The 23182-nt window shown below is 45.4% G+C and overlaps 2 protein-coding genes across 3 annotated transcripts in view; both read left to right on the forward strand.

Annotated features, from left to right (window-relative positions):
• Nucleotides 1-218: 218 nt before the first annotated feature.
• LOC106592450 (collectin-10) lies at nt 219-17828 on the forward strand. Of its 2 annotated transcripts, none has more exons than XM_045696637.1 (7): nt 219-399; nt 2227-2298; nt 6617-6688; nt 15394-15447; nt 15930-16025; nt 16261-16571; nt 17038-17828. In XM_045696637.1, the coding sequence occupies exons 1-7, from the start codon at nt 285-287 to the stop codon at nt 17152-17154; spliced, it is 837 nt and encodes a 278-aa protein (XP_045552593.1). In that variant the 5' UTR covers nt 219-284; the 3' UTR covers nt 17155-17828. The 2 variants fall into 2 exon arrangements, with proteins under 2 accessions (XP_045552593.1, XP_045552595.1); XM_045696639.1 differs by having other exon boundaries at nt 254-399; nt 16261-16581.
• Nucleotides 17829-18405: 577 nt separating this feature from the next.
• LOC123727702 (protein MAL2) overlaps nt 18406-23182 on the forward strand; it is a 17384-nt gene continuing 12607 nt past the window's right edge. Inside the window, exons 1-2 of the mRNA XM_045696641.1 lie at nt 18406-18950; nt 20723-20893. Coding sequence (XP_045552597.1) covers nt 18834-18950; nt 20723-20893 — 288 coding nt within the window. The 5' untranslated portion in view covers nt 18406-18833. The remainder of the gene's footprint in view (nt 18951-20722; nt 20894-23182) is intronic.

Below are 23182 nucleotides of genomic sequence, written 5' to 3' on the forward strand. Positions count from 1 at the left end.
CTTACAAATCAATAACAGTAGTAATAATACATTGATATAACATAATCCTGGGGCAAATACAACATTGCAAAGATAGTCACTAATTTGTTCACTCAAATTCCAGATACAAGAGTGAGAAAACATGTGTCCCCTACCTACCCTGGCTAATTACCTAGCCTGGATAATGTTGTCTGACAGCATGACAGTGAAGTGATAACGTTTGGTAAACAAAGATAGAACCCAGCTCTGCGTCTAAAACATACTGTATGGTCCTTGTGCTGTATTGAATCCTCAAACTAAAGGACATGAAACATCACTACTTCAGCAGGAGGCTACTGGTGCTCTCTGTTCTTTCAACTATCTTTGATTCTCTTAATGCGGTCGAAGTCTGTTCCAACACTATTCTACCAGGATCTAAAGGTGATGTTTTCAATCTTCCATCTGCAGGCTTTCTAAAGGATTTTAGAACTATCTGGTGTTTCTCTACAGTACAGTAATCTGTCTGATGTTATGTAAGAGCTTGGGAATAGTCAGGGTTCGAAAAACATCTTGTAAACCTCATCATAGATATTGCCATTTGCCATTTAATTGATATGTTATGCAAATTCAAATCATTTTAAATTTAAAGCAAACAAATGATGATCTAAAGTCTGTCTGCACCATGTTAAACCAGGCGGTTAATGGAGATAGCATGATCTGTCTGCACCATGTTAAACCAGGCGGTTAATGGAGATAGCGTGATCTGTCTGCACCATGTTAAACCAGGCGGTTAATGGAGATAGCGTGATCTGTCTGCACCATGTTAAACCAGGCGGTTAATGGAGATAGCGTGATCTGTCTGCACCATGTTAAACCAGGTGGTTAATGGAGATAGCGTGATCTGTCTGCACCATGTTAAACCAGGTGGTTAATGGAGATAGCATGATCTGTCTGCACCATGTTAAACCAGGTGGTTAATTTTTATTTTTAAATGTTTTATTTAACCTTTATTTAACTAGGCAAGTCAGTTAAGAACACATTCTTATTTACAATGACGGCCTACCCCGGCCAAACCCGGACGACGCTGGGCCAATTGTGCGCCGCCCTATGGGACTCCCAATCACGGCTGGTTGTGATACAGCCTGGTATGGGACTCCCAATCACGGCTGGTTGTGATACAGCCTGGTATGGGACTCCCAATCACGGCTGGTTGTGATACAGCCTGGTATGGGACTCCCAATCACGGCTGGTTGTGATACAGCCTGGTATGGGACTCCCAATCACGGCTGGTTGTGATACAGCCTGGTTAATGGAGATAGCATGCCTCGGTTGCTGTTGTTTTACTACAACAGTAGCTTGTTTCCTACAGAAACCATGATGTTACAAGTAAACAATGTGTTATTTGTTTTACTACAACAGTAGCTTGTTTCCTACAGAAACCCTGCTGGTATTAAACAATAGCCATGTGTTGAAACAGTACAGTCACTTCCATCTCCTTTATTGGGGCAACAGCCTTAAGACATGGCTGGTATGGGAGGCTGCTACTGTTGTAGTGTTGTGCAGTATTAACACGGTGTTGGCTCTGTATGTTGGACTAGAACTAACACCCTTAGACAGTAGAGGTAATACTTATTTGGGGATTTTAGGAGGAGTATTTACTGTATGTCATGAGTAATTTATACACAAGGAAATGTTTCACTTTGTTTTGCGTGCTATTGCTAGCGCCAGAGAAGTGGCCACTATGACTGTCTGGCTGACTGTCTGTATTGAAACAGCTGCTCCACAATAGAGGAGTTTATTTAGATAAGACCCATCCCAAACAGTACTGTCTATATGGACTGAGAAAGAACGGCTACGTTTTGTCTTGAAGTCAGTGAACCTGTAAACCAGGCACAGAAAAGCCAAGGCACTACTGAGTCAGGTTTTCTCAGGTCAAATGAGACCCTTTCAGTCCACTGAACAAACCTCTGTCTCTACTGTCGGTCTCTTCTCTCTGTAGTTTGCTTGACATATTTATTGCATTGTCATAAAATGGGTTATATGCTTTTTCTTCCCCTCATTGTGATTGGGCTCTGAGTTCATAGGAGGCCATTTTGAAATGTATAAAAGCATCAAAGTTTATTTTATTTATGTAAAAAAAAAACTCTGAAGGCCAAAAGCCGAAACACATTGGTTTTACGTGCAACAATAAAGAAGCGTTTTTATTTACTTCCATTGGCCTCCAAGAGTTGCTGAATCTCCTCTGAACTTTTCTTCCTCTCCTAACAGGAGACCTGGGTGAAGGAGGAGACCAGGGAGACCAGGGACGGCTGGGAAAGACCGGCCCACCAGGACTACTAGGTTCCTCCTTATATATTTTTTATTGGTTTAATATTAAAATACATGAATCATTGAGGAATTAAAAGGAAGTGGTATAAAAGCCAGAGAGTTGATTCAACTCTCCGGAAAGTTCTACTGATCCTTTTTTAATTGTTTTTAAATTGTTGTCTTGATGGTTTTAAACAGAGTATCTAAACAGAGTTTGTTAACATCTAAGTGAGCTGAGGTGTTTTGTATATTCCCACGCGTAGTGGTGTATAGTACTTAAGTAAAAATACTTTAAAGTATTACTTATGTAGTTTTGAGGGTATCTGTACTTTACTATTTATAAAATATGTTTCCACCCTGCCCACGCAGTCAGTCCCCAGAGATAAAGGTATGTAAACCCCCTCAGTTGAAGGTAAATGCCTATATAAGCACTCAATACTCTAGACTCAAAAGCAGAACAGACTAGCTATCCCCCCAGTCTTTCTAGATTCAGAAGCAGAACAGACTAGCTATCCCCCCAGTCTTTCTAGATTCAGAAGCAGAACAGACTAGCTATCCCCCCAGTCGTTCTAGATTCAGAGCAGCAATGTGTCTGACTCTGACGTGAGTGAGGTCTAATTGGCACCGGCAGTGAGCTGAGTTACAGTGGAGTAGCCTGGGCCAGACCAGCCAGCCTCCCTGAGCCTGACTCTCTGCTTTTCCTTGAAGGAAGTCACATCAGAGCAGACGTGTTAATTGCTGCTGCTGCAGGATGGCGGCCAGCGGTCGGCGAGAGCACCATATATGTTCTGTGGGAGGTGGAAGTAGGAGGCAGGGAGGCAGGGCCAGGTGCTAACTTAACTTCTGGCTGGTTGGCCTCTTTCACAAACACACACCTCTATAATCGGACCAACAGACAGAGACAAATGCCAGCCAGGACCGTTGGAGTCATTTCCAAAAAAAGAAAGAACAAATAAAACTTGTTGACTTGTTTTTTCAACTTCACCCACAGTGTATAACAAAACTAACAATGTTGGTTTCCTGTATGTTTGTTGTTAGGTTGGATATGATGTATGTTCACCATAACGTAATGCTTTATAAATCCATTACATGACATTCCAGTAAATACACAGCTTGATCAAAGTTTCCTTTACAGGTAATTTACTAAGAGATGTTAGAGTTACTTTCATATCTAAATGGGGCTTAAAGAGGGTTACTAACCATCAAAGTGAGTTTAAAACATCCACTACACATACTACTGTCGTTGACTAAGCTAAGATTGACTGAAGCCAAAGGGTAATTGCCTTTAATTTTACATTGCATGAAAGGGTCACTAAACTAAAATGCATCACAAATGGCACCATATTTTCCTTAAATAATACAGTACTTTTGACCAGTTAAACGGGCAATATCAGTGAGAAAATGTCAATAATCAGACCTGTATAAGTAGTGGATAATTAAGCAATAAGGTGCAAGAGGCAGTGCTATATAATGACTACTGTCACAGCAGGTAAATGGTATTGTTCGGCTCGATGCGATAAACCACTACCTTGTGTGCCTTATTGCTTTTATAAAACTCTTACCAACATATTTAAAATAACAATGGTTACATATTTTCATTAAAAACGTTATTTGGATAAGTCAATAATCTGGTTGTTAGTTATTTTGGTCATGTCAGTTGTAAATGATTTTTGCATAGTTGCTATGCAAAAGGCCTGGTCATCCGTTGTAAATAAAATGGTTGCTATGCAGGCTATAAAGTTCTTGTCACTTGCTAGACAGCTAGCCAACTTCAGCTAACTCAGTCACGTCAAAACATTGAACCTTGAATGACAGTACACAAACTGCATTTCCGTTTGTTTGAGCTTGTTTTTCTATTGGCATTTACTTGGATATGTCCACGATAATGACGTTGATGGGTGATATCGACTGGCTCAGAAAAAGTTGTCGAGTCTCGTCTGGGCACCGTTCACTGTATGCTACTACAGAGATCTAAACTCAAAAGTTGAACAATGTTTCCGAGGCCTGACAGGCAGACAGCGAGGCTTATATTATCCCCCGCTGTACCAAACTAAATGCTAGGCTGGAAGCAAGGGGAAATCATGTGCGAGTTGGGATAAATACAAGAGATGATTCGGACAGCAACACGACCATGCCAGTCTTACGGAGGTGGAAGAGTTATCAGGCATAACGGTGTCTGACCGCCGATACAACACGGCTTGGAACGCTGCTCGTCCAATCAGCATCCACTTTTATAAAGACTGTTACTGACTAAATCAAACAATCTCTTCACGTTCAGCCTGTCATTTTAAATGTCCCACCTGCTAGAATATGAAAGCAGACACCATAATGATGATGTTCCATGTTGAGAAATGTTTCCGTGTGTTAGGATCTTTCCTTAAAAAAAATGCAGGCAGCTGAAATTATGCTGAAATTATTGCCCTGAAAAATTATGATGACTAAAATACTTGAGCTGTACATATTGTAATGACCTGACTAGATCATGAAGGAACAATTGTCCAGACAGAGGATGGAGTTAACGAATGGACGGTTTATTAACACAACTTAACACAGGCTACTGTTTGGCCGTAGCCCACGCCAAATAAATGAAAGGTACACTACAAACGAACCGTGACCTTCTCTTGTGAAGCCCAGACGTAAGAGAGAGAACAATGGCTAAACCCGGTTTTAACTTCCAATGCTCCATCCCCCTGCCCAACCCCCCTTCACGCCACTCCGCCAACCACCAGGCTGCCCGGTATCCGAACATTCCAGGCATTCCCGTGATTGGCAGATAGCAGGTTGATTGGCATGACCCCGCGAACACTGGTAAGTACGACACAACCCACTAATAGCCTAACACATAACCCACAACTGTCTGTGCGGGTCGCTACAATATGCTAGGCTGAACAAAACCCAACAGTAGGCCTAATTTGGAAAAACACCATGAGATCTCACAACCTGGAGAAAAAAAAACGCTTTACACAATCTGTGAAGATACAAAACAATTCCAATTGAACCAAAATGGACATGGCTGAATTACATTGTGAAAAACAATATTGCCTGATGCTAGATGGATAATGTGTGGTACAGGCTTTTGGGAAGAGAGTCCTGCATCAGTTATTATTTCAACTACTGTCCATTTGCAGCTGAATATTTCCTGAGGAAATACTCATTTGGGTCCTGGCAGAACGGCTCCGGCATAAAAAGCAGATTTCCCAATCCGTCTCTCTCAATTCAAGGGGCTTTATTGGCATCGGGAATATATGTTAACATTGCCAAAGCAAGTGAAGTAGATAATAAACAAAAGTGAAATTAACAATACAATTAACAGTAAACATTACACTCATAGAAGTTCCAAAAGAATAAAGACATTTCAAATGTCATATTATGTCTATATACAGTGTTGTAATGATGTGCAAATATTTAAAGTACAAAAGGGAAAATAAATAAACATAAATATGGGTTGTATTTACAATGGTGTTTGTTCTTCACTGGTTGCCCTTTTCTTGTGGCAACAGGTCACACATCTTGCTGCTGTGAGGCACACTGTGGTATTTCACCCAATAGATATGGGAGTTTATCAAAATTGGGTTTGCTTTCGAATTCTTTGTGGATCTGTGTATTCTGAGGGAACAATGTGTCTCTAACATGGTCATACATTTGGCAGGAGGTTAGGAAGTGCAGCTCAGTTTCCACCTCATTTTGTGGGCAGTGTGCACATAGCCTGTCTTCTCTTGAGAGCCAGGTCTGTCTACGGCGGCCTGTTTCAATAGCAAGGCTATGATCACCGAGTCTGTACATAGTCAAAGCTTTCCTTAAGTTTGGGTCAGTCACAGTGGTCAAGTATTCTGCCACTGTGTTCTCTCTGTTTAGGGCCAAATAGCATTCCAGTTTGCACTGTTTTTTTCCAATGTGTCAAGTAATTAACTTTTTGTTTTCTCATGATTTGGTTGGGTCTCTCTCTCCCCCCTCTTCATCTCCCCCTCTTTCTCGTTCTCCACCCTCTCCCCCCTCTCACTCTCCCCCTCTCTCTCTCTCTACCCCCTCTTCATCTCCCCCTCTTTCTCGTTCTCCACCCTCTCCCCCCCTCTCCACCCTCTCCCCCTCTCTCCCCCTTTCTTTCTCTCTCTCACTCTCTCTCTCTCCCTCCACCTTCTCTATCTCTCCTCCCATCTTTCTCTCTCCCCCTCTCTCTCCCCTCTCTCTCTCTCTGGCCTTTAGTTTCTCGCTTTAAATTCCATCAGTAGCCTAACTGCCATAAAAACCACAAGAAAACAGCAGTAAAGAAACAGACCAAAAAAACTCTCTACCTATTTACAATTTTCTTTGGTCTGGCAGTTCACCAGTCTTCTCCTGCCCTCTCTTTCAGGTTTGACAGGGGAGCTCGGAGATAAAGGAGAGGTGGGCAGGATGGGAAAGATGGGTCCTGCTGGAGACAAAGGTAATCACTTAGTAATCAGACTGACTGAGAAACATTCTGCTTATGGAGAAGAAAACTGTTCTGGCTGCTTCTCAGGCCAATGATACAGAGGCCGTGTCTCTACTGGCACCCTATTCAGCCATAGGACTGGTCAAAAGTAGTGCACTACTACCCATAGGGCTGGTCAAAAATAGTGCACTATACAGGGAATAGGGTGCCATTTAGGCCGTAGCCACAGAGACACACTGCCAGACCCAAACTACCTGGGAGAGACCTTCATCAAGTTTGTTTTACATAAACAGCTACTTGTTTAGTTTTTATCCAATGTATTCAGCCTCTCTTCCCATTGAACCCTTCAACTCGGGTTGTTGATGCATCTATTAGACAGACCTGGGTTCAAATACTATTTGAAATCTTTCCATTCTTTGATCATTTGCTCTAGCCTGGCCTGCGTGTAGTATCAGACGGGCAGGGGTTACAGTGCTCTAGCCTGGCCTGCCTGTAGTATCAGACGGACAGGGGTTACAGTGCTCTAGCCTGGCCTGCCTGTAGTATCAGACGGACAGGGGTTACAGTGCTCTAGCCTGGCCTGCCTGTAGTATCAGACGGACAGGGGTTACAGTGCTCTAGCCTGGCCTGCCTGTAGTATCAGACGGACAGGTGTTACAGTGCTCTAGCCTGGCCTGCCTGTAGTATCAGACGGACAGGGGTTACAGTGCTCTAGTCTGGCCTGCCTGTAGTATCAGACGGACAGGGGTTACAGTGCTCTAGCCTGGCCTGCCTGTAGTATCAGACGGACAGGGGTTACAGTGCTCTAGCCTGGCCTGCCTGTAGTATCAGACGGACAGGGGTTACAGTGCTCTAGCCTGGCCTGCCTGTAGTATCAGACGGACAGGGGTTACAGTGCTCTAGCCTGGCCTGCCTGTAGTATCAGACGGACAGGGGTTACAGTGCTCTAGCCTGGCCTGCCTGTAGTATCAGACGGACAGGGGTTACAGTGCTCTAGCCTGGCCTGCCTGTAGTATCAGACGGACAGGGGTTACAGTGCTCTAGCCTGGCCTGCCTGTAGTATCAGACGGACAGGGGTTACAGTGTTGGGACTATTCTATCGGTCTATTTAGCCAGGCCAGCTCAATCAAGCACAGATAAAAGATTTTCCTAGATGCCGTTGTGCCCTTGAGCAAGGCACGTAACCCCCCCACAACAACAGCTCCCCAACAGCTCCAACAGCTCCAACAGCTCTTCCACCCTACCTCTCAAAAGAAACGGTATGTGTGTGTGTGTGTGTGTGTGTACGTGTGTGTGTGTGTGTGTACGTGTGTGCGTGTGTGTGTGTGTGTGTGTGTGTGTGTGTGTGTGTGTGTGTGTGTGTGTGTGTGTGTGTGTGTACGTGTGTCTTTCTGAGGGGTTAAATCAGAAGTCAGAGTTCTGTTGGACCTTGTGTGTTATTGACCAATAATGTGATGGTACTGTTAATAGTATTTAGTATTAGTATCAGATAGTATTTCAACTCAGGTCTGCTAGTAGAGAATTACTTTCCACGGTCGTCAATGTGATCAGCTTGGAAGGGACTCAGGAACATGTTTACTGAGAGCTAAACCATTATGTCCTCCTTGAATCCCTTTGTACATCCCAAATGCCTTCTATTCCCTATATAGTGCACTACTTTCTACCAGAGCCTGGTCCACAGTAGTGCACTACTTTCTACCAGAGCCTGGTCAACAGTAGTGCACTACTTTCTACCAGAGCCTGGTCAACAGTAGTGCACTACTTTCTACCAGAGCCTGGTCCACAGTAGTGCACTACTTTCTACCAGAGCCTAGTCAACAGTAGTGCACTACTTTCTACCAGAGCCTGGTCAACAGTAGTGCACTACTTTCTACCAGAGCCTAGTCAACAGTAGTGCACTACTTTCTACCAGAGCCTGGTCAACAGTAGTGCACTACTTTCTACCAGAGCCTGGTCAACAGTAGTGCACTACTTTCTACCAGAGCCTGGTCAACAGTAGTGCACTACTTTCTACCAGAGCCTGGTCAACAGTAGTGCACTACTTTCTACCAGAGCCTGGTCAACAGTAGTGCACTACTTTCTACCAGAGCCTGGTCAACAGTAGTGCACTACTTTCTACCAGAGCCTGGTCAACAGTAGTGCACTACTTTCTACCAGAGCCTGGTCAACAGTAGTGCACTACTTTCTACCAGAGCCTGGTCAACAGTAGTGCACTACTTTCTACCAGAGCCTGGTCAACAGTAGTACACTACTTTCTACCAGAGCCTAGTCAACAGTAGTGCACTACTTTCTACCAGAGCCTGGTCAACAGTAGTGCACTACTTTCTACCAGAGCCTGGTCAACAGTAGTGCACTACTTTCTACCAGAGCCTGGTCAACAGTAGTGCACTACTTTCTACCAGAGCCTGGTCAACAGTAGTGCACTACTTTCTACCAGAGCCTGGTCAACAGTAGTGCACTACTTTCTACCAGAGCCTGGTCAACAGTAGTGCACTACTTTCTACCAGAGCCTGGTCAACAGTAGTGCACTACTTTCTACCAGAGCCTGGTCAACAGTAGTGCACTACTTTCTACCAGAGCCTGGTCAACAGTAGTGCACTACTTTCTACCAGAGCCTGGTCAACAGTAGTGCACTACTTTCTACCAGAGCCTGGTCAACAGTAGTGCACTACTTTCTACCAGAGCCTGGTCAACAGTAGTGCACTACTTTCTACCAGAGCCTGGTCAACAGTAGTGCACTACTTTCTACCAGAGCCTGGTCAACAGTAGTGCACTACTTTCTACCAGAGCCTGGTCAACAGTAGTGCACTACTTTCTACCAGAGCCTGGTCAACAGTAGTGCACTACTTTCTACCAGAGCCTGGTCAACAGTAGTGCACTACTTTCTACCAGAGCCTGGTCAACAGTAGTGCACTACTTTCTACCAGAGCCTGGTCAACAGTAGTGCACTACTTTCTACCAGAGCCTGGTCAACAGTAGTGCACTACTTTCTACCAGAGCCTGGTCAACAGTAGTGCACTACTTTCTACCAGAGCCTGGTCAACAGTAGTGCACTACTTCAAAGAGTCTGGTCAATCCTGTCGTGTAATGCTTTGACATACCTACAGAAAGAGTCTGGTCAATCCTGTCTGTAATGCTTTGACAGACCCTACAGAAAGAGTCTGGTCAACCTGTCTGTAATGCTTTGACAGCCCTACAGAAAGAGCCTGGTCAATCCTGTCTGTAATGCTTTGACAGCACCTACAGAAAGATGTCATTTGTGAATGCAGCCCCTCTCTGGATAATGTCTTTAACCAGGCCTACATCAAGAGTCTGGTCAATCCTGTCTGTAATGCTTTGACAGACCTACAGAAAGAGTCTGGTCAATCCTGTCTGTAATGCTTCGACAGCCCTACAGAAAGAGTCTGGTCAATCCTGTCTGTAATGCTTTGACAGCCCTACAGAAAGAGTCTGGTCAATCCTGTCTGTAATGCTTTGACAGCCCTACAGAAAGAGTCTGGTCAATCCTGTCTGTAATGCTTTGACAGACCTACAGAAAGAGTCTGGTCAATCCTGTCTGTAATGCTTTGACAGCCCTACAGAAAGAGTCTGGTCAATCCTGTCTGTAATGCTTTGACAGCCCTACAGAAAGAGTCTGGTCAATCCTGTCTGTAATGCTTTGACAGCCCTACAGAAAGAGTCTGGTCAATCCTGTCTGTAATGCTTTGACAGCCCTACAGAAAGAGTCTGGTCAATCCTGTCTGTAATGCTTTGACAGCCCTACAGAAAGAGTCTGGTCAATCCTGTCTGTAATGCTTTGACAGCCCTACAGAAAGAGTCTGGTCAATCCTGTCTGTAATGCTTTGACAGACCTACAGAAAGAGTCTGGTCAATCCTGTCTGTAATGCTTTGACAGACCTACAGAAATCCAGACCTCAACTTAGTAGGTTAAGGCCTAACAATAATCTAAAAATATCCATATTTGGGTTATATAAAAACATTATGCTGGTACTATTCTTCCAGGTAACTGTGGAAAATATAGGGTATTTCATGAAGCTGTATCAAGTCAAGAGAAAAGCCTTCAAATCAATCTCAGTGAAAATCTCAGATCCTTGAGCTATTTTGTGACACAATAATGTGTCGCCTACACATTATTGCCCTCCGGTAGTCTAACTGTCATAAAAACAACCTGTGTTGTGTTGGTAATCTACTTACTTCCCCTAATTTGTAAACTGCCAGTTAGGGGGTTAAGCACCTAGTGTAGGAGGAGTTGATTCACCTTCCTGTCAGTTAGGAGGTAAAACATCTACTGTAGAGAGGTTGAATCCCCCTCCTGTCAGTTAGGAGGTAGAGCAGCATCTACTGTAGAGAGAGGTTGAATCCCCCTCCTGTCAGTTAGGAGGTAAAACATCTACTGTAGGGAGAGGTTGAATCCCCCTCCTGTCAGTTAGGAGGTAGAGCAGCATCTACTGTAGAGAGAGGTTGAATCCCCCTGCTGTCAGTTAGGAGGTAGAGCAGCATCTACTGTAGAGAGGTTGAATCCCCCTCCTGTCAGTTAGGAGGTAAAACATCTACTGTAGAGAGAGGTTGAATCCCACTCCTGTCAGTTAGGAGGTAGAGCAGCATCTACTGTAGAGAGAGGTTGAATCCCCATCCTGTCAGTTAGGAGGTAGAGCAGCATCTACTGTAGAGAGGTTGAATCCCCCTCCTGTCAGTTAGGAGGTAGAGCAGCATCTACTGTAGAGAGAGGTTGAATCCCCCTCCTCTCAGTTAGGAGGTAAAACATCTACTGTAGGGAGAGGTTGAATCCCCCTCCTGTCAGTTAGGAGGTAAAAGCATCTACTGTAGGGAGAGGTTGAATCCCCCTCCTGTCAGTTAGGAGGTAAAACATCTACTGTAGGGAGAGGTTGAATCCCCCTCCAGTCAGTTAGGAGGTAAAACATCTACTGTAGGGAGAGGTTGAATCCCCCTCCTGTCAGTTAGGAGGTAAAACATCTACTGTAGAGAGAGGTTGAATCCCCCTCCTGTCAGTTAGGAGGTAGAGCAGCATCTACTGTAGAGAGAGGTTGAATCCCCCTCCTGTCAGTTAGGAGGTAAAAGCATCTACTGTAGGGAGAGGTTGAATCCCCCCTCCTGTCAGTTAGGAGGTAAAACATCTACTGTAGAGAGAGGTTGAATCCCCCTCCTGTCAGTTAGGAGGTAGAGCAGCATCTACTGTAGAGAGAGGTTGAATCCCCCTCCTGTCAGTTAGGAGGTAAAACATCTACTGTAGGGAGAGGTTGAACCCCCCTCCTGTCAGTTAGGAGGTAGAGCAGCATCTACTGTAGAGAGTGGTTGAATCCCCCTCCTCTCAGTTAGGAGGTAAAACATCTACTGTAGAGAGAGGTTGAATCCCACTCCTGTCAGTTAGGAGGTAGAGCAGCATCTACTGTAGAGAGAGGTTGAATCACCCTCCTGTCAGTTAGGAGGTAGAGCAGCATCTACTGTAGAGAGAGGTTGAATCCCCCTCCTGTCAGTTAGGAGGTAAAGACATCTACTGTAGAGAGAGGTTGAATCCCCCTCCTGTCAGTTAGGAGGTAGAGCAGCATCTACTGTAGAGAGAGGTTGAATCACCCTCCTGTTAGTTAGGAGGTAGAGCAGCATCTACTGTAGAGAGAGGTTGAATCCCCCTCCTCTCAGTTAGGAGGTAAAACACCTACTGTAGAGAGAGGTTGAATCCCCCTCCTGTCAGTTAGGAGGTAAAGCAGCATCTACTGTAGAGAGAGGTTGAATCCCCCTCCTGTCAGTTAGGAGGTAAACAGCATCTACTGTAGAGAGGTTGAATCCCCCTCCTGTCAGTTAGGAGGTAGAGCAGCATCTACTGTAGAGAGAGGTTGAATCCCCCTCCTGTCAGTTAGGAGGTAGAGCAGCATCTACTGTAGAGAGAGGTTGAATCCCCCTCCTGTCAGTTAGGAGGTAGAGCAGCATCTACTGTAGAGAGGTTGAATCCCCCTCCTGTCAGTTAGGAGGTAAAACATCTACTGTAGAGAGAGGTTGAATCCCCCTCCTGTCAGTTAGGAGGTAGAGCAGCATCTACTGTAGAGAGGTGAATCCCCCTCCTGTCAGTTAGGAGGTAAAACACCTACTGTAGAGAGAGGTTGAATCCCCCTCCTGTCAGTTAGGAGGTAGAGCAGCATCTACTGTAGAGAGGTTGAATCCCCCTGCTGTCAGTTAGGAGGTAGAGCAGCATCTACTGTAGAGAGGTTGAATCCCCCTCCTGTCAGTTAGGAGGTAAAACATCTACTGTAGAGAGAGGTTGAATCCCCCTCCTGTCAGTTAGGAGGTAAAACACCTACTGTAGAGAGAGGTTGAATCCCCCTCCAGTCAGTTAGGAGGTAAAACATCTACTGTAGAGAGAGGTTGAATCCCCCTCCTGTCAGTTAGGAGGTAACATCTACTGTAGAGAGAGGTTGAATCCCACTCCTGTCAGTTAGGAGGTAGAGCAGCATCTACTGTAGAGAGAGGTTGAATCCCCCTCCTGTCAGTTAGGAGGTAAAACATCTACTGTAGAGAGAGGTTGAATCCCCCTCCTGTCAGTTAGGAGGTAGAGCAGCATCTACTGTAGAGAGTGGTTGAATCCCCCTCGTGTCAGTTAAGAGGTAAAACATCTACTGTAGAGAGAGGTTGAATCCCCCTCCTGTCAGTTAGGAGGTAGAGCAGCATCTACTGTAGAGAGAGGTTGAATCACCCTCCTGTTAGTTAGGAGGTAGAGCAGCATCTACTGTAGAGAGAGGTTGAATCCCCCTCCTCTCAGTTAGGAGGTAAAACATCTACTGTAGAGAGAGGTTGAATCCCCCTCCAGTCAGTTAGGAGGTAAAACATCTACTGTAGGGAGAGGTTGAATCCCCCTCCTGTCAGTTAGGAGGTAAAACATCTACTGTAGAGAGAGGTTGAATCCCCCTCCTGTCAGTTAGGAGGTAGAGCAGCATCTACTGTAGAGAGAGGTTGAATCCCCCTCCTGTCAGTTAGGAGGTAAAACATCTACTGTAGGGAGAGGTTGAATCCCCCTCCTGTCAGTTAGGAGGTAAAACATCTACTGTAGGGAGGTTGAATCCCCCTCCTGTCAGTTAGGAGGTAGAGCAGCATCTACTGTAGGGAGAGGTTGAATCCCCCTCCTGTCAGTTAGGAGGTAGAGCAGCATCTACTGTAGAGAGAGGTTGAATCCCCCTCCTGTCAGTTAGGAGGTAAAGCACATCTACTGTAGGAGAGGTTGAATCCCCCCTCCTGTCAGTTAGGAGGTAGAGCAGCATCTACTGTAGAGAGAGGTTGAATCCCCCTCCTGTCAGTTAGGAGGTAGAGCAGCATCTACTGTAGAGAGAGGTTGAATCCCCCTCCTGTCAGTTAGGAGGTAGAGCAGCATCTACTGTAGAGAGGTTGAATCCCCCTCCTGTCAGTTAGGAGGTAAAACATCTACTGTAGAGAGAGGTTGAATCCCCTCCTGTCAGTTAGGAGGTAGAGCAGCATCTACTGTAGAGAGGTGAATCCCCCTCCTGTCAGTTAGGAGGTAAAACACCTACTGTAGAGAGAGGTTGAATCCCCCTCCTGTCAGTTAGGAGGTAGAGCACTCTACTGTAGAGAGAGGTTGAATCCCCCTCCTGTCAGTTAGGAGGTAGAGCAGCATCTACTGTAGAGAGGTTGAATCCCCCTCCTGTCAGTTAGGAGGTAGACACATCTACTGTAGAGAGAGGTTGAATCCCCCTCCTGTCAGTTAGGAGGTAAAACACCTACTGTAGAGAGAGGTTGAATCCCCCTCCAGTCAGTTAGGAGGTAGACAGCATCTACTGTAGAGAGAGGTTGAATCCCCCTCCTGTCAGTTAGGAGGTAGACAGCATCTACTGTAGAGAGTGGTTGAATCCCCCTCCTGTCAGTTAGGAGGTAGAGCAGCATCTACTGTAGAGAGAGGTTGAATCCCCCTCCTGTCAGTTAGGAGGTAGAGAGCATCTACTGTAGAGAGAGGTTGAACCCCCCTCCTGTCAGTTAGGAGGTAGAGCAGCATCTACTGTAGAGAGAGGTTGAATCCCCCCTCGTGTCAGTTAGGAGGTAAAACATCTACTGTAGAGAGAGGTTGAATCCCCCTCCTGTCAGTTAGGAGGTAGAGCAGCATCTACTGTAGAGAGAGGTTGAATCACCCTCCTGTCAGTTAGGAGGTAGAGCAGCATCTACTGTAGAGAGTGGTTGAATCCCCCTCCTCTCAGTTAAGAGGTAAAACATCTACTGTAGAGAGAGGTTGAATCCCCCTCCTGTCAGTTAGGAGGTAGAGCAGCATCTACTGTAGAGAGAGGTTGAATCCCCCTCCTCTCAGTTAGGAGGTAGACAGCATCTACTGTAGGGAGAGGTTGAATCCCCCTCCTCTCAGTTAGGAGGTAAAACATCTACTGTAGAGAGAGGTTGAATCCCCCTCCTGTCAGTTAGGAGGTAAAACATCTACTGTAGAGAGAGGTTGAATCCCCCTCCTGTCAGTTAGGAGGTAGAGCAGCATCTACTGTAGGGAGAGGTTGAATCCCCCTCCTGCCACATCTCTGCTCTATGAAGTGAAGCACTGTGAAGTGCTGCTGTCTAGTGGTGATATCTTAGCAGTGCAAATAGTTTTCATCCTGAAGCAGACATCTACTCAGCAAAATGTATATGGCTGGTCTCTATCCTCCCTGGACTATGCTGCTGACCCTTATATGTAGTGTAACTGTACGTGTTAATTCTAGGGGACGCAGGAGAAGCAGGAGTTGATGGACCTTCTGGACTGAAAGGGAAAGCAGGTGAGCTAGTTCATTATTTATCCTCGTTCTTTGTTCATGTATGTTTCCAAACCACTGGATATGTGGGAACTCCTTCAAAACTGTTGGAAAAGCATTCCAGGTGAAGCTGGTTGAGAGAATGCCAAGAGTGTGCAAAGCTGTCAAAGAGGCAAAAGGTGGCTACTTTGAAGAATCTGAAATCTATCTTGATTAGTTTTTTTTGGTTACTACATGATTCCATATGTGTTATTTCATAGTTTTGATTTCTACAATGTAGAAAATAGTAAAAACAAAAGAAAAACACTTGAATGAGTAGGTTTGTCCAAACTTTTGACTGGTACTGTATGTTTCCAAACCACTGGAGATAGTACCTCCAAGTCACTATCATACAATGTCGTGTCTTCACATTCTGGACTGGGCTGGTTACAAAAAGAGATTTCCTGAAAGAGAATGATGTTTATTGGAAGACACATGCCATACCTGACTACATGCATGTCTGACAGGAACAACATGTGACTGCGGGAGGTACAGGAAGGTAGTTGGACAGATGGACATCAATGTCAGAAAGCTGAAGAATGCAGTCAAGTTTGTGAAAAATGGTAAGTCGTTGTATTCTGCTTAAATCATCATTTCAGGTCAGATCATTAGAAAACAATTGAACTAAAATAAGAAAATCTCAGCCAATGTGTAGCACAACGTAAATCAAACTGGCATTCCACAACACAACAAAAATATTGTTTTGACTTGGATTGAATAAGGAGTTTTTACTTATATTGAATTGAATGAATAAGGAGTTTAGACTCCAACTTATTACATCTCATATGTCATATTCAGTCATTTTAGGCATCAAGGAAACAGAGGAGAAATTTTACCTGATTGTGAAAGAGGCCAGAAAGTACCGAGAGGCTCTGATAAACTGTAAGCTGAGGGGCGGTATGCTCGCCATGCCCAAAACAACAGACACCAACACCCTGATAGCAGACTACGTCACCCAGGCTGGCCTTACCCAGGTCTTCATCGGGCTGCAGGCTGGGCTGAAGGGGGGAGGGCCTGTTTACGCAGACCTGACCCCAGTGAGGAACTATACGGCCTGGGGCCTAGAGGAGCCATCAGGGGCCCCTTCCAACACCAGCTGTGTGAAGATGGTCAGCACGGGTATGGCAAGACATTTTAACATGTACTCACTACGATAGACTAGTCCTAATTCTAATTCTAGATATCAATGGGCAACTTCTGAAATGGCACTCTATTCTCTGCCCGATAGTGTACACTACTCTGGTCAAACGTAGTGCGTCAAGCTAGGGTATAGGGTGCCACTTTAGACACAACCAATAAATACATTTGGACTTAGTACCATTTCGGAGTCAAGATATCGGCTGTGCTCCCCTGCTCAGACGTTGCATGTATCAGCCAATGGTTGCGTGCCACGTCATCGACCGTGCCGTCTGGAACCAGATTGCTGTGACATAATGAATGTAGTCAGCCGATACTTAATAAATACCTATCCAGGTGTTGTGAGACCTGGAATGCGTCGGCAGCGTCTGAGCAAGGGGGGACGCCACCATCAACACTTCCATTTGGACTAGTCCTCCTGATTGTAATCACCCACAGGTACCTGGAACCAGGTGGAGTGTGACATCACCATGTACTACGTGTGCGAGTTCAAGAAGAGCAGGAGAGGTCTCGCCGCCGTGCCGTGATGTCATCAAGTCGGTCGAAGGTTGTTGATGTGGACATTAGACCTTTATACTAAGACAGAAACCAGTAGTACTTTAACCTATAGATAAACATGTAGCCTTATAGTAACTAGACAAATGGCATTGATGTAACCTAGCCTATTGATATTAATGAGAGATAAAAGTTGGTATCCATGGGGTCTCTCGAGTGGCGCAGCGGTCTAAGGCACTGCATCGCAGTGCTAGAGGTGTCACTACAGACCTGGGTTCGATCCCGGGCTGTATCACAACCGGCTGTGATCGGGAGTCCCATCGGGCGGTGCACAATTGGCCCAGCGTCGTCCAGGTTAGGGGAGAGTTTGGCCAGGGGGGCTATACTTGGCTCATGGCGCTCTAGTGACTCCTTGTGGTGGGCCGGGTGCCTGTAGACTTACCATGGTAGTCAGTTGAACAGTGTTTCCTCCGACACATTGGTGCGACTGACCTCTGAGTTAAGCGGGCGGGTGTTAATAAGAAGCTCGGTTTGGCGGGTCATGTTTCGGAGGACGCGTGACTTGACCTTCGCCTCCCGAGCCCGTTGGGGAGTTGCAGTGATGAGACCAGATCGACATTGGGGAGAAAATGTGTTTTTGTTTTTTTTAAGTTGGTATCCCTTTTGACACTTAAACCTTTTGTTTTTGGGATATGAAACCTTTCCCTTTGTGTAATAAACACCATACAAATCAACCACCTCATTTTGATTGTCCATTTATTCAGATCAGAACAGGTAGTGAGCAGCAGCACAGCGGCAAGGAAAAACTCCCTAGAAGAAAGGAAGAAACCTGGAGAAGGACCAAAAAGCTAAACATTCATTGCACCAGTAACTTTAGGAATACAGTACAGCCAGTGAAATAGATGAGTCCTTCATTGGACCGACTCTGTCTAACATTGTTAACAGCATGTGCAGCTTGGGGTTATGTCAACAGGAGCTGAGTTTATCCACATATTCCAGGTAAACATTAACCTGGTGGGGCTTTTCTAGCCTGTTACTGCCCCTATATAAAATAACAATCATTCTCTCATAATACTGTTCTCACTCTCTCTGACAATATAGATAAGTTACAGACAGGACTCCTGCTCTGTTCAATTCAGAGGCTTGCAGGTGTAGGCTATGTGTACGTCCCAAATGGCACCATAAACGTAGTGCACTACGTAGGGAGTGTGGTGCTATTTGGAGACGCTTCTCTGTGGGTCATGGTTATTGAGTAAACAACTTTAAGTTGTGCAATTATTTACCTAAACCATGAAGGTGTTTCAGCTTGCAGATAAATCACAGCGCCGCTTTCCCTTTCTCCTTTCTCAGACTCCTCTCACCTTGGAATGTTCTCCCTCTGCAGGTAGACTAATATTGACTTTAGAGTGGCCTATCAACATCTGTGGAAGTTAATCGGCATCACTGCATCTAGTCTGCCTGTTTGTATCGTCTTTTTTTCTGGAAAGGGATTCTATAGTAGAACCTCTCGCTCATTTTCTCAGGCACGTTCAATTCGTAGCAGATTCATCTTTAGCGAGTCGCGACAGAGAGATCGAGGTGTGGTATTGCGGTAACTGCGACTGCCTCCACTCTGCGGGCGGGTAGAGTTGGATAAAGTGAAGGGAGGAGCCGTGCACCTGTTCGACCAGTTAGGGACACATGACTGCAGAAGAATTTGCCTGAGTTGGTGTCCTTTGTCGAGATACAAGACGGGAAGGATGTCGGAGCCTGCGACGAATCCTGCGGCGACAGCATTCCCAGAGCCGACGATATCTTTGCCATTGGGACTTCAAATATTGAGGACGTACTCCGGTGCTCTGATCTGCTTGGAAATTGTGAGTGTCGCATCTCTATTTCTGACTACGAGTTTTGTAAGCAAAAACATAATCGGTGGTCAGATAGATTCTGGTTACACCCTTGTTTGAAGTGGGCCTAATTGGAGAAACTGCAGTCTAATCGATAGTCTCTTAATCCTGTTTAGTTTATTTTGTTTATTAGAGTTTTAGGATTTGCTTTTTCATCGCACAGGAAGTTACGTATGCCGCTATCAGAGTAGCCAGGCAGGTAGCGTCATAGTAATGGGAGTTCAGTCATTACTGTACTTCGGCTGTGTTTTACTAACGGCATATAACCAACTCCCTATTGTACAATCCGATAGTGTAGTAGTGATAGGAGCAGAGCATACTGTACATTTTGTCATTGTGAAGTGAACGATAAAATAGATACAACTGTTCTCCAGCTAAATAGTATAGCAGTGTGCTACTAGGCCTATAAATAATCTGTATTCAGTTTAATAACAGCCTGCTCCTTTTAGGCCTATAAATAATCTGTATTCAGTTTAATAACAGCCTGCTCCTTTTAGGCCTATAAATAATCTGTATTCAGTTCAATAACAGCCTGCTCCTTTTAGGCCTATAAATAATCTGTATTCAGTTCAATAACAGCCTGCTCCTTTTAGGCCTATAAATAATCTGTATTCAGTTTAATAGCAGCCTGCTCCTTTTAGGCCTATAAATAATCTGTATTCAGTTCAATAACAGCCTGCTCCTTTTAGGCCTATAAATAATCTGTATTCAGTTCAATAACAGCCTGCTCCTTTTAGGCCTATAAATAATCTGTATTCAGTTCAATAACAGCCTGCTCCTTTTAGGCCTATAAATAATCTGTATTCAGTACAATAACAGCCTGCTCCTTTTAGGCCTATAAATAATCTGTATTCAGTTCAATAACAGCCTGCTCCTTTTAGGCCTATAAATAATCTGTATTCAGTTCAATAACAGCCTGCTCCTTTTAGGCCTATAAATAATCTGTATTCAGTTCAATAACAGCCTGCTCCTTTTAGGCCTATAAATAATCTGTATTCAGTTTAATAACAGCCTGCTCCTTTTAGGCCTATAAATAATCTGTATTCAGTTCAATAACAGCCTGCTCCTTTTAGGCCTATAAATAATCTGTATTCAGTTTAATAACAGCCTGCTCCTTTTAGGCCTATAAATAATCTGTATTCAGTTTAATAACAGCCTGCTCCTTTTAGGCCTATAAATAATCTGTATTCAGTTCAATAACAGCCTGCTCCTTTTAGGCCTATAAATAATCTGTATTCAGTTTAATAACAGCCTGCTCCTTTTAGGCCTATAAATAATCTGTATTCAGTTTAATAACAGCCTGCTCCTTTTAGGCCTATAAATAATCTGTATTCAGTTTAATAACAGCCTGCTCCTTTTAGGCCTATAAATAATCTGTATTCAGTTTAATAACAGCCTGCTCCTTTTAGGCCTATAAATAATCTGTATTCAGTTTAATAACAGCCTGCTCCTTTTAGGCCTATAAATAATCTGTATTCAGTTCAATAACAGCCTGCTCCTTTTAGGCCTATAAATAATCTGTATTCAGTTTAATAACAGCCTGCTACTTTTCACAAATGGAAATCGTACCCTGTGTCAGGCCTAGGATGCATTTTAAATAAACTGTCATTCATGTCATGATCAGATCTCACAGTCTGGCCAAACAGTCTTGTTATTCTTAAAGCATTTATTATGTCACAAATATCAATCAGTCTCACGTATGATGACTTGTCTAACAAATCTTCTCTATTCTGTTCTTCCAGATATTTGGAGGGTTAGTATGGATCCTGGTGGCCTCCTCCAACGTGCCCGTGCCCCTGCTACAGGGCTGGGTGATGTTTGTCTCTGTCAGCACGTTCTTCTGTTCCAGCGTGTACCTCCTCCTCTTCCTCCTGGGCTTGGCTGACAGAATCAACACTGACTGGAACCTGATGGTGAGTGTAGTGACGAGGATTACCCAAGGAACAGGTCACAAAAAACAACACATTTTTGGTAAACAGGTTGGGAGCACTGAAAAACCAGCAGAGATACAGATCTTCTTACTGTCAGATATACACAGGTATTCTGACGTCACATGACATCTTTATCAGAGGTAGAGTCTTCCTGGTCTGTTTGGTTTATCACTTCAGGGCTGTCCAGCTCCAGTCTTCCTGGTCTGTTTGGTTGGTCACTTCAGGGCTGTCCAACTCCAGTCTTCCTGGTCTGTTTGGTTTATCACTTCAGGGCTGTCCAGCTCCAGTCTTCCTGGTCTGTTTGGTTTAACACTTCAGGGCTGTCCAGCTCCAGTCTTCCTGGTCTGTTTGGTTTATCACTTCAGGGCTGTCCAGCTCCAGTCTTCCTGGTCTGTTTGGTTTATCACTTCAGGGCTGTCCAGCTCCAGTCTTCCTGGTCTGTTTGGTTTATCACTTCAGGGCTGTCCAGCTCCAGTCTTCCTGGTCTGTTTGGTTTATCACTTCAGGGCTGTCCAGCTCCAGTCTTCCTGGTCTGTTTGGTTGGTCACTTCAGGGCTGTCCAGCTCCAGTCTTCCTGGTCTGTTTGGTTTAACACTTCAGGGCTGTCCAACTCCAGTCTTCCTGGTCTGTTTGGTTGGTCACTTCAGGGCTGTCCAGCTCCAGTCTTCCTGGTCTGTTTGGTTTAACACTTCAGGGCTGTCCAGCTCCAGTCTTCCTGGTCTGTTTGGTTTATCAATTCAGGGCTGTCCAGCTCCAGTCCTGGAGAGCTACTGGTTGGTGCAGGGTTTAGTTCCACCTCGGCACTAAACACAATTCAAATGATAAACAAATAGTAGTCTTCAGATCGGACATTTGCTATATGAATCTGATGAATTTGGAGATCACCCTGCAAATCAAACACAATAGCTTGAGAATAATCAGGAGACCATGTTCTTCAGGAGCCTCATTGAAATGCTGCTGACTCCATAGCAGTTCCCCTAAACTCCTGAAAGGATGTTCCATTCAGTGTCATGTCACTACAGATGTAGAACAATCCTGCTCCTTCATAGTCCTAATTACAGTTGTGTGTGTGTGTGTGTGTGTGTGTGTGTGTGTGTGTGTGTGTGTGTGTGTGTGTGTGTGTGTGTGTGTGTGTGTGTGTGTGTGTGTGTGTGTGTGTGTGTGTGTGTGTGTGTGTGTGTGTTAAATGACACACAGATTGAAACACTCTGCACCACACCTACTGAGTATGATCTCATCACAACTTTAGTCATGAGCGTGCCTCTACATGCAGGTATCAACACTGACCAGAAACACTGAAACATTACAGAGAGCTGCTCTACTAGTCTGTCAAGAAACTTAAAGCCATGTAACAGGGCGGAGCCTAGTGCACATTATAACGGCAAGAACACACTGCATGTGCTGGGTGAGCCATAATGTAAAACCGTCTGTCATTTAATTTACTGAAAAACAACGGTCCTAGGCAGGCAGACGGAAAGACCCAGTCAGTGTTGTACCAATCAGTCCTCACACTGGCCCTGATCCCAGCTCTGCTGCTATCGCTGCTGGCCCTGATCCCAGCTCTGCTGCTATCGCTGCTGGCCCTGATCCCAGCTCTGCTGCTATTCCTACTGGCCCTGATCCCAGCTCTGCTGCTATCGCTGCAGGCCCTGATCCCAGCTCTGCTGCTATCGCTGCTGGCCCTGATCCCAGCTCTGCTGCTATCGCTGCTGGCCCTGATCCCAGCTCTGCTGCTATCGCTGCAGGCCCTGATCCCAGCTCTGCTGCTATCGCTGCTGGCCCTGATCCCAGCTCTGCTGCTATCGCTGCAGGCCCTGATCCCAGCTCTGCTGCTATCGCTGCAGGCCCTGATCCCAGCTCTGCTGCTATTCCTACTGGCCCTGATCCCAGCTCTGCTGCTATTCCTACTGGCCCTGATCCCAGCTCTGCTGCTATTCCTACTGGCCCTGATCCCAGCTCTGCTGCTATCGCTGCTGGCCCTGATCCCAGCTCTGCTGCTATTCCTACTGGCCCTGATCCCAGCTCTGCTGCTATCGCTGCAGGCCCTGATCCCAGCTCTGCTGCTATCGCTGCTGGCCCTGATCCCAGCTCTGCTGCTATCGCTGCAGGCCCTGATCCCAGCTCTGCTGCTATCGCTGCTGGCCCTGATCCCAGCTCTGCTGCTATCGCTGCTGGCCCTGATCCCAGCTCTGCTGCTATTCCTACTGGCCCTGATCCCAGCTCTATTGCTGCGGGCCCTGATCCCAGCTCTACTGCTGCTATTGCTGCGGG

This window comes from Salmo salar, chromosome ssa02 (assembly GCF_905237065.1).
Source record: "Salmo salar chromosome ssa02, Ssal_v3.1, whole genome shotgun sequence".
Classification (NCBI taxonomy): Eukaryota; Metazoa; Chordata; class Actinopteri; order Salmoniformes; family Salmonidae; genus Salmo; species Salmo salar.

Coding starts and splice junctions, on each gene's coding strand:
- LOC106592450 (XM_045696637.1), top strand. CDS start 285: ATGAAACATCACTACTTCAGCAGGAGGCTACTGGTGCTCTCTGTTCTT. Junction 15,448..15,929: donor TGGACTGAAAGGGAAAGCAG/GTGAGCTAGTTC, acceptor CATGTCTGACAG/GAACAACATGTGACTGCGGG. Junction 16,572..17,037: donor ACACCAGCTGTGTGAAGATG/GTCAGCACGGGT, acceptor AATCACCCACAG/GTACCTGGAACCAGGTGGAG.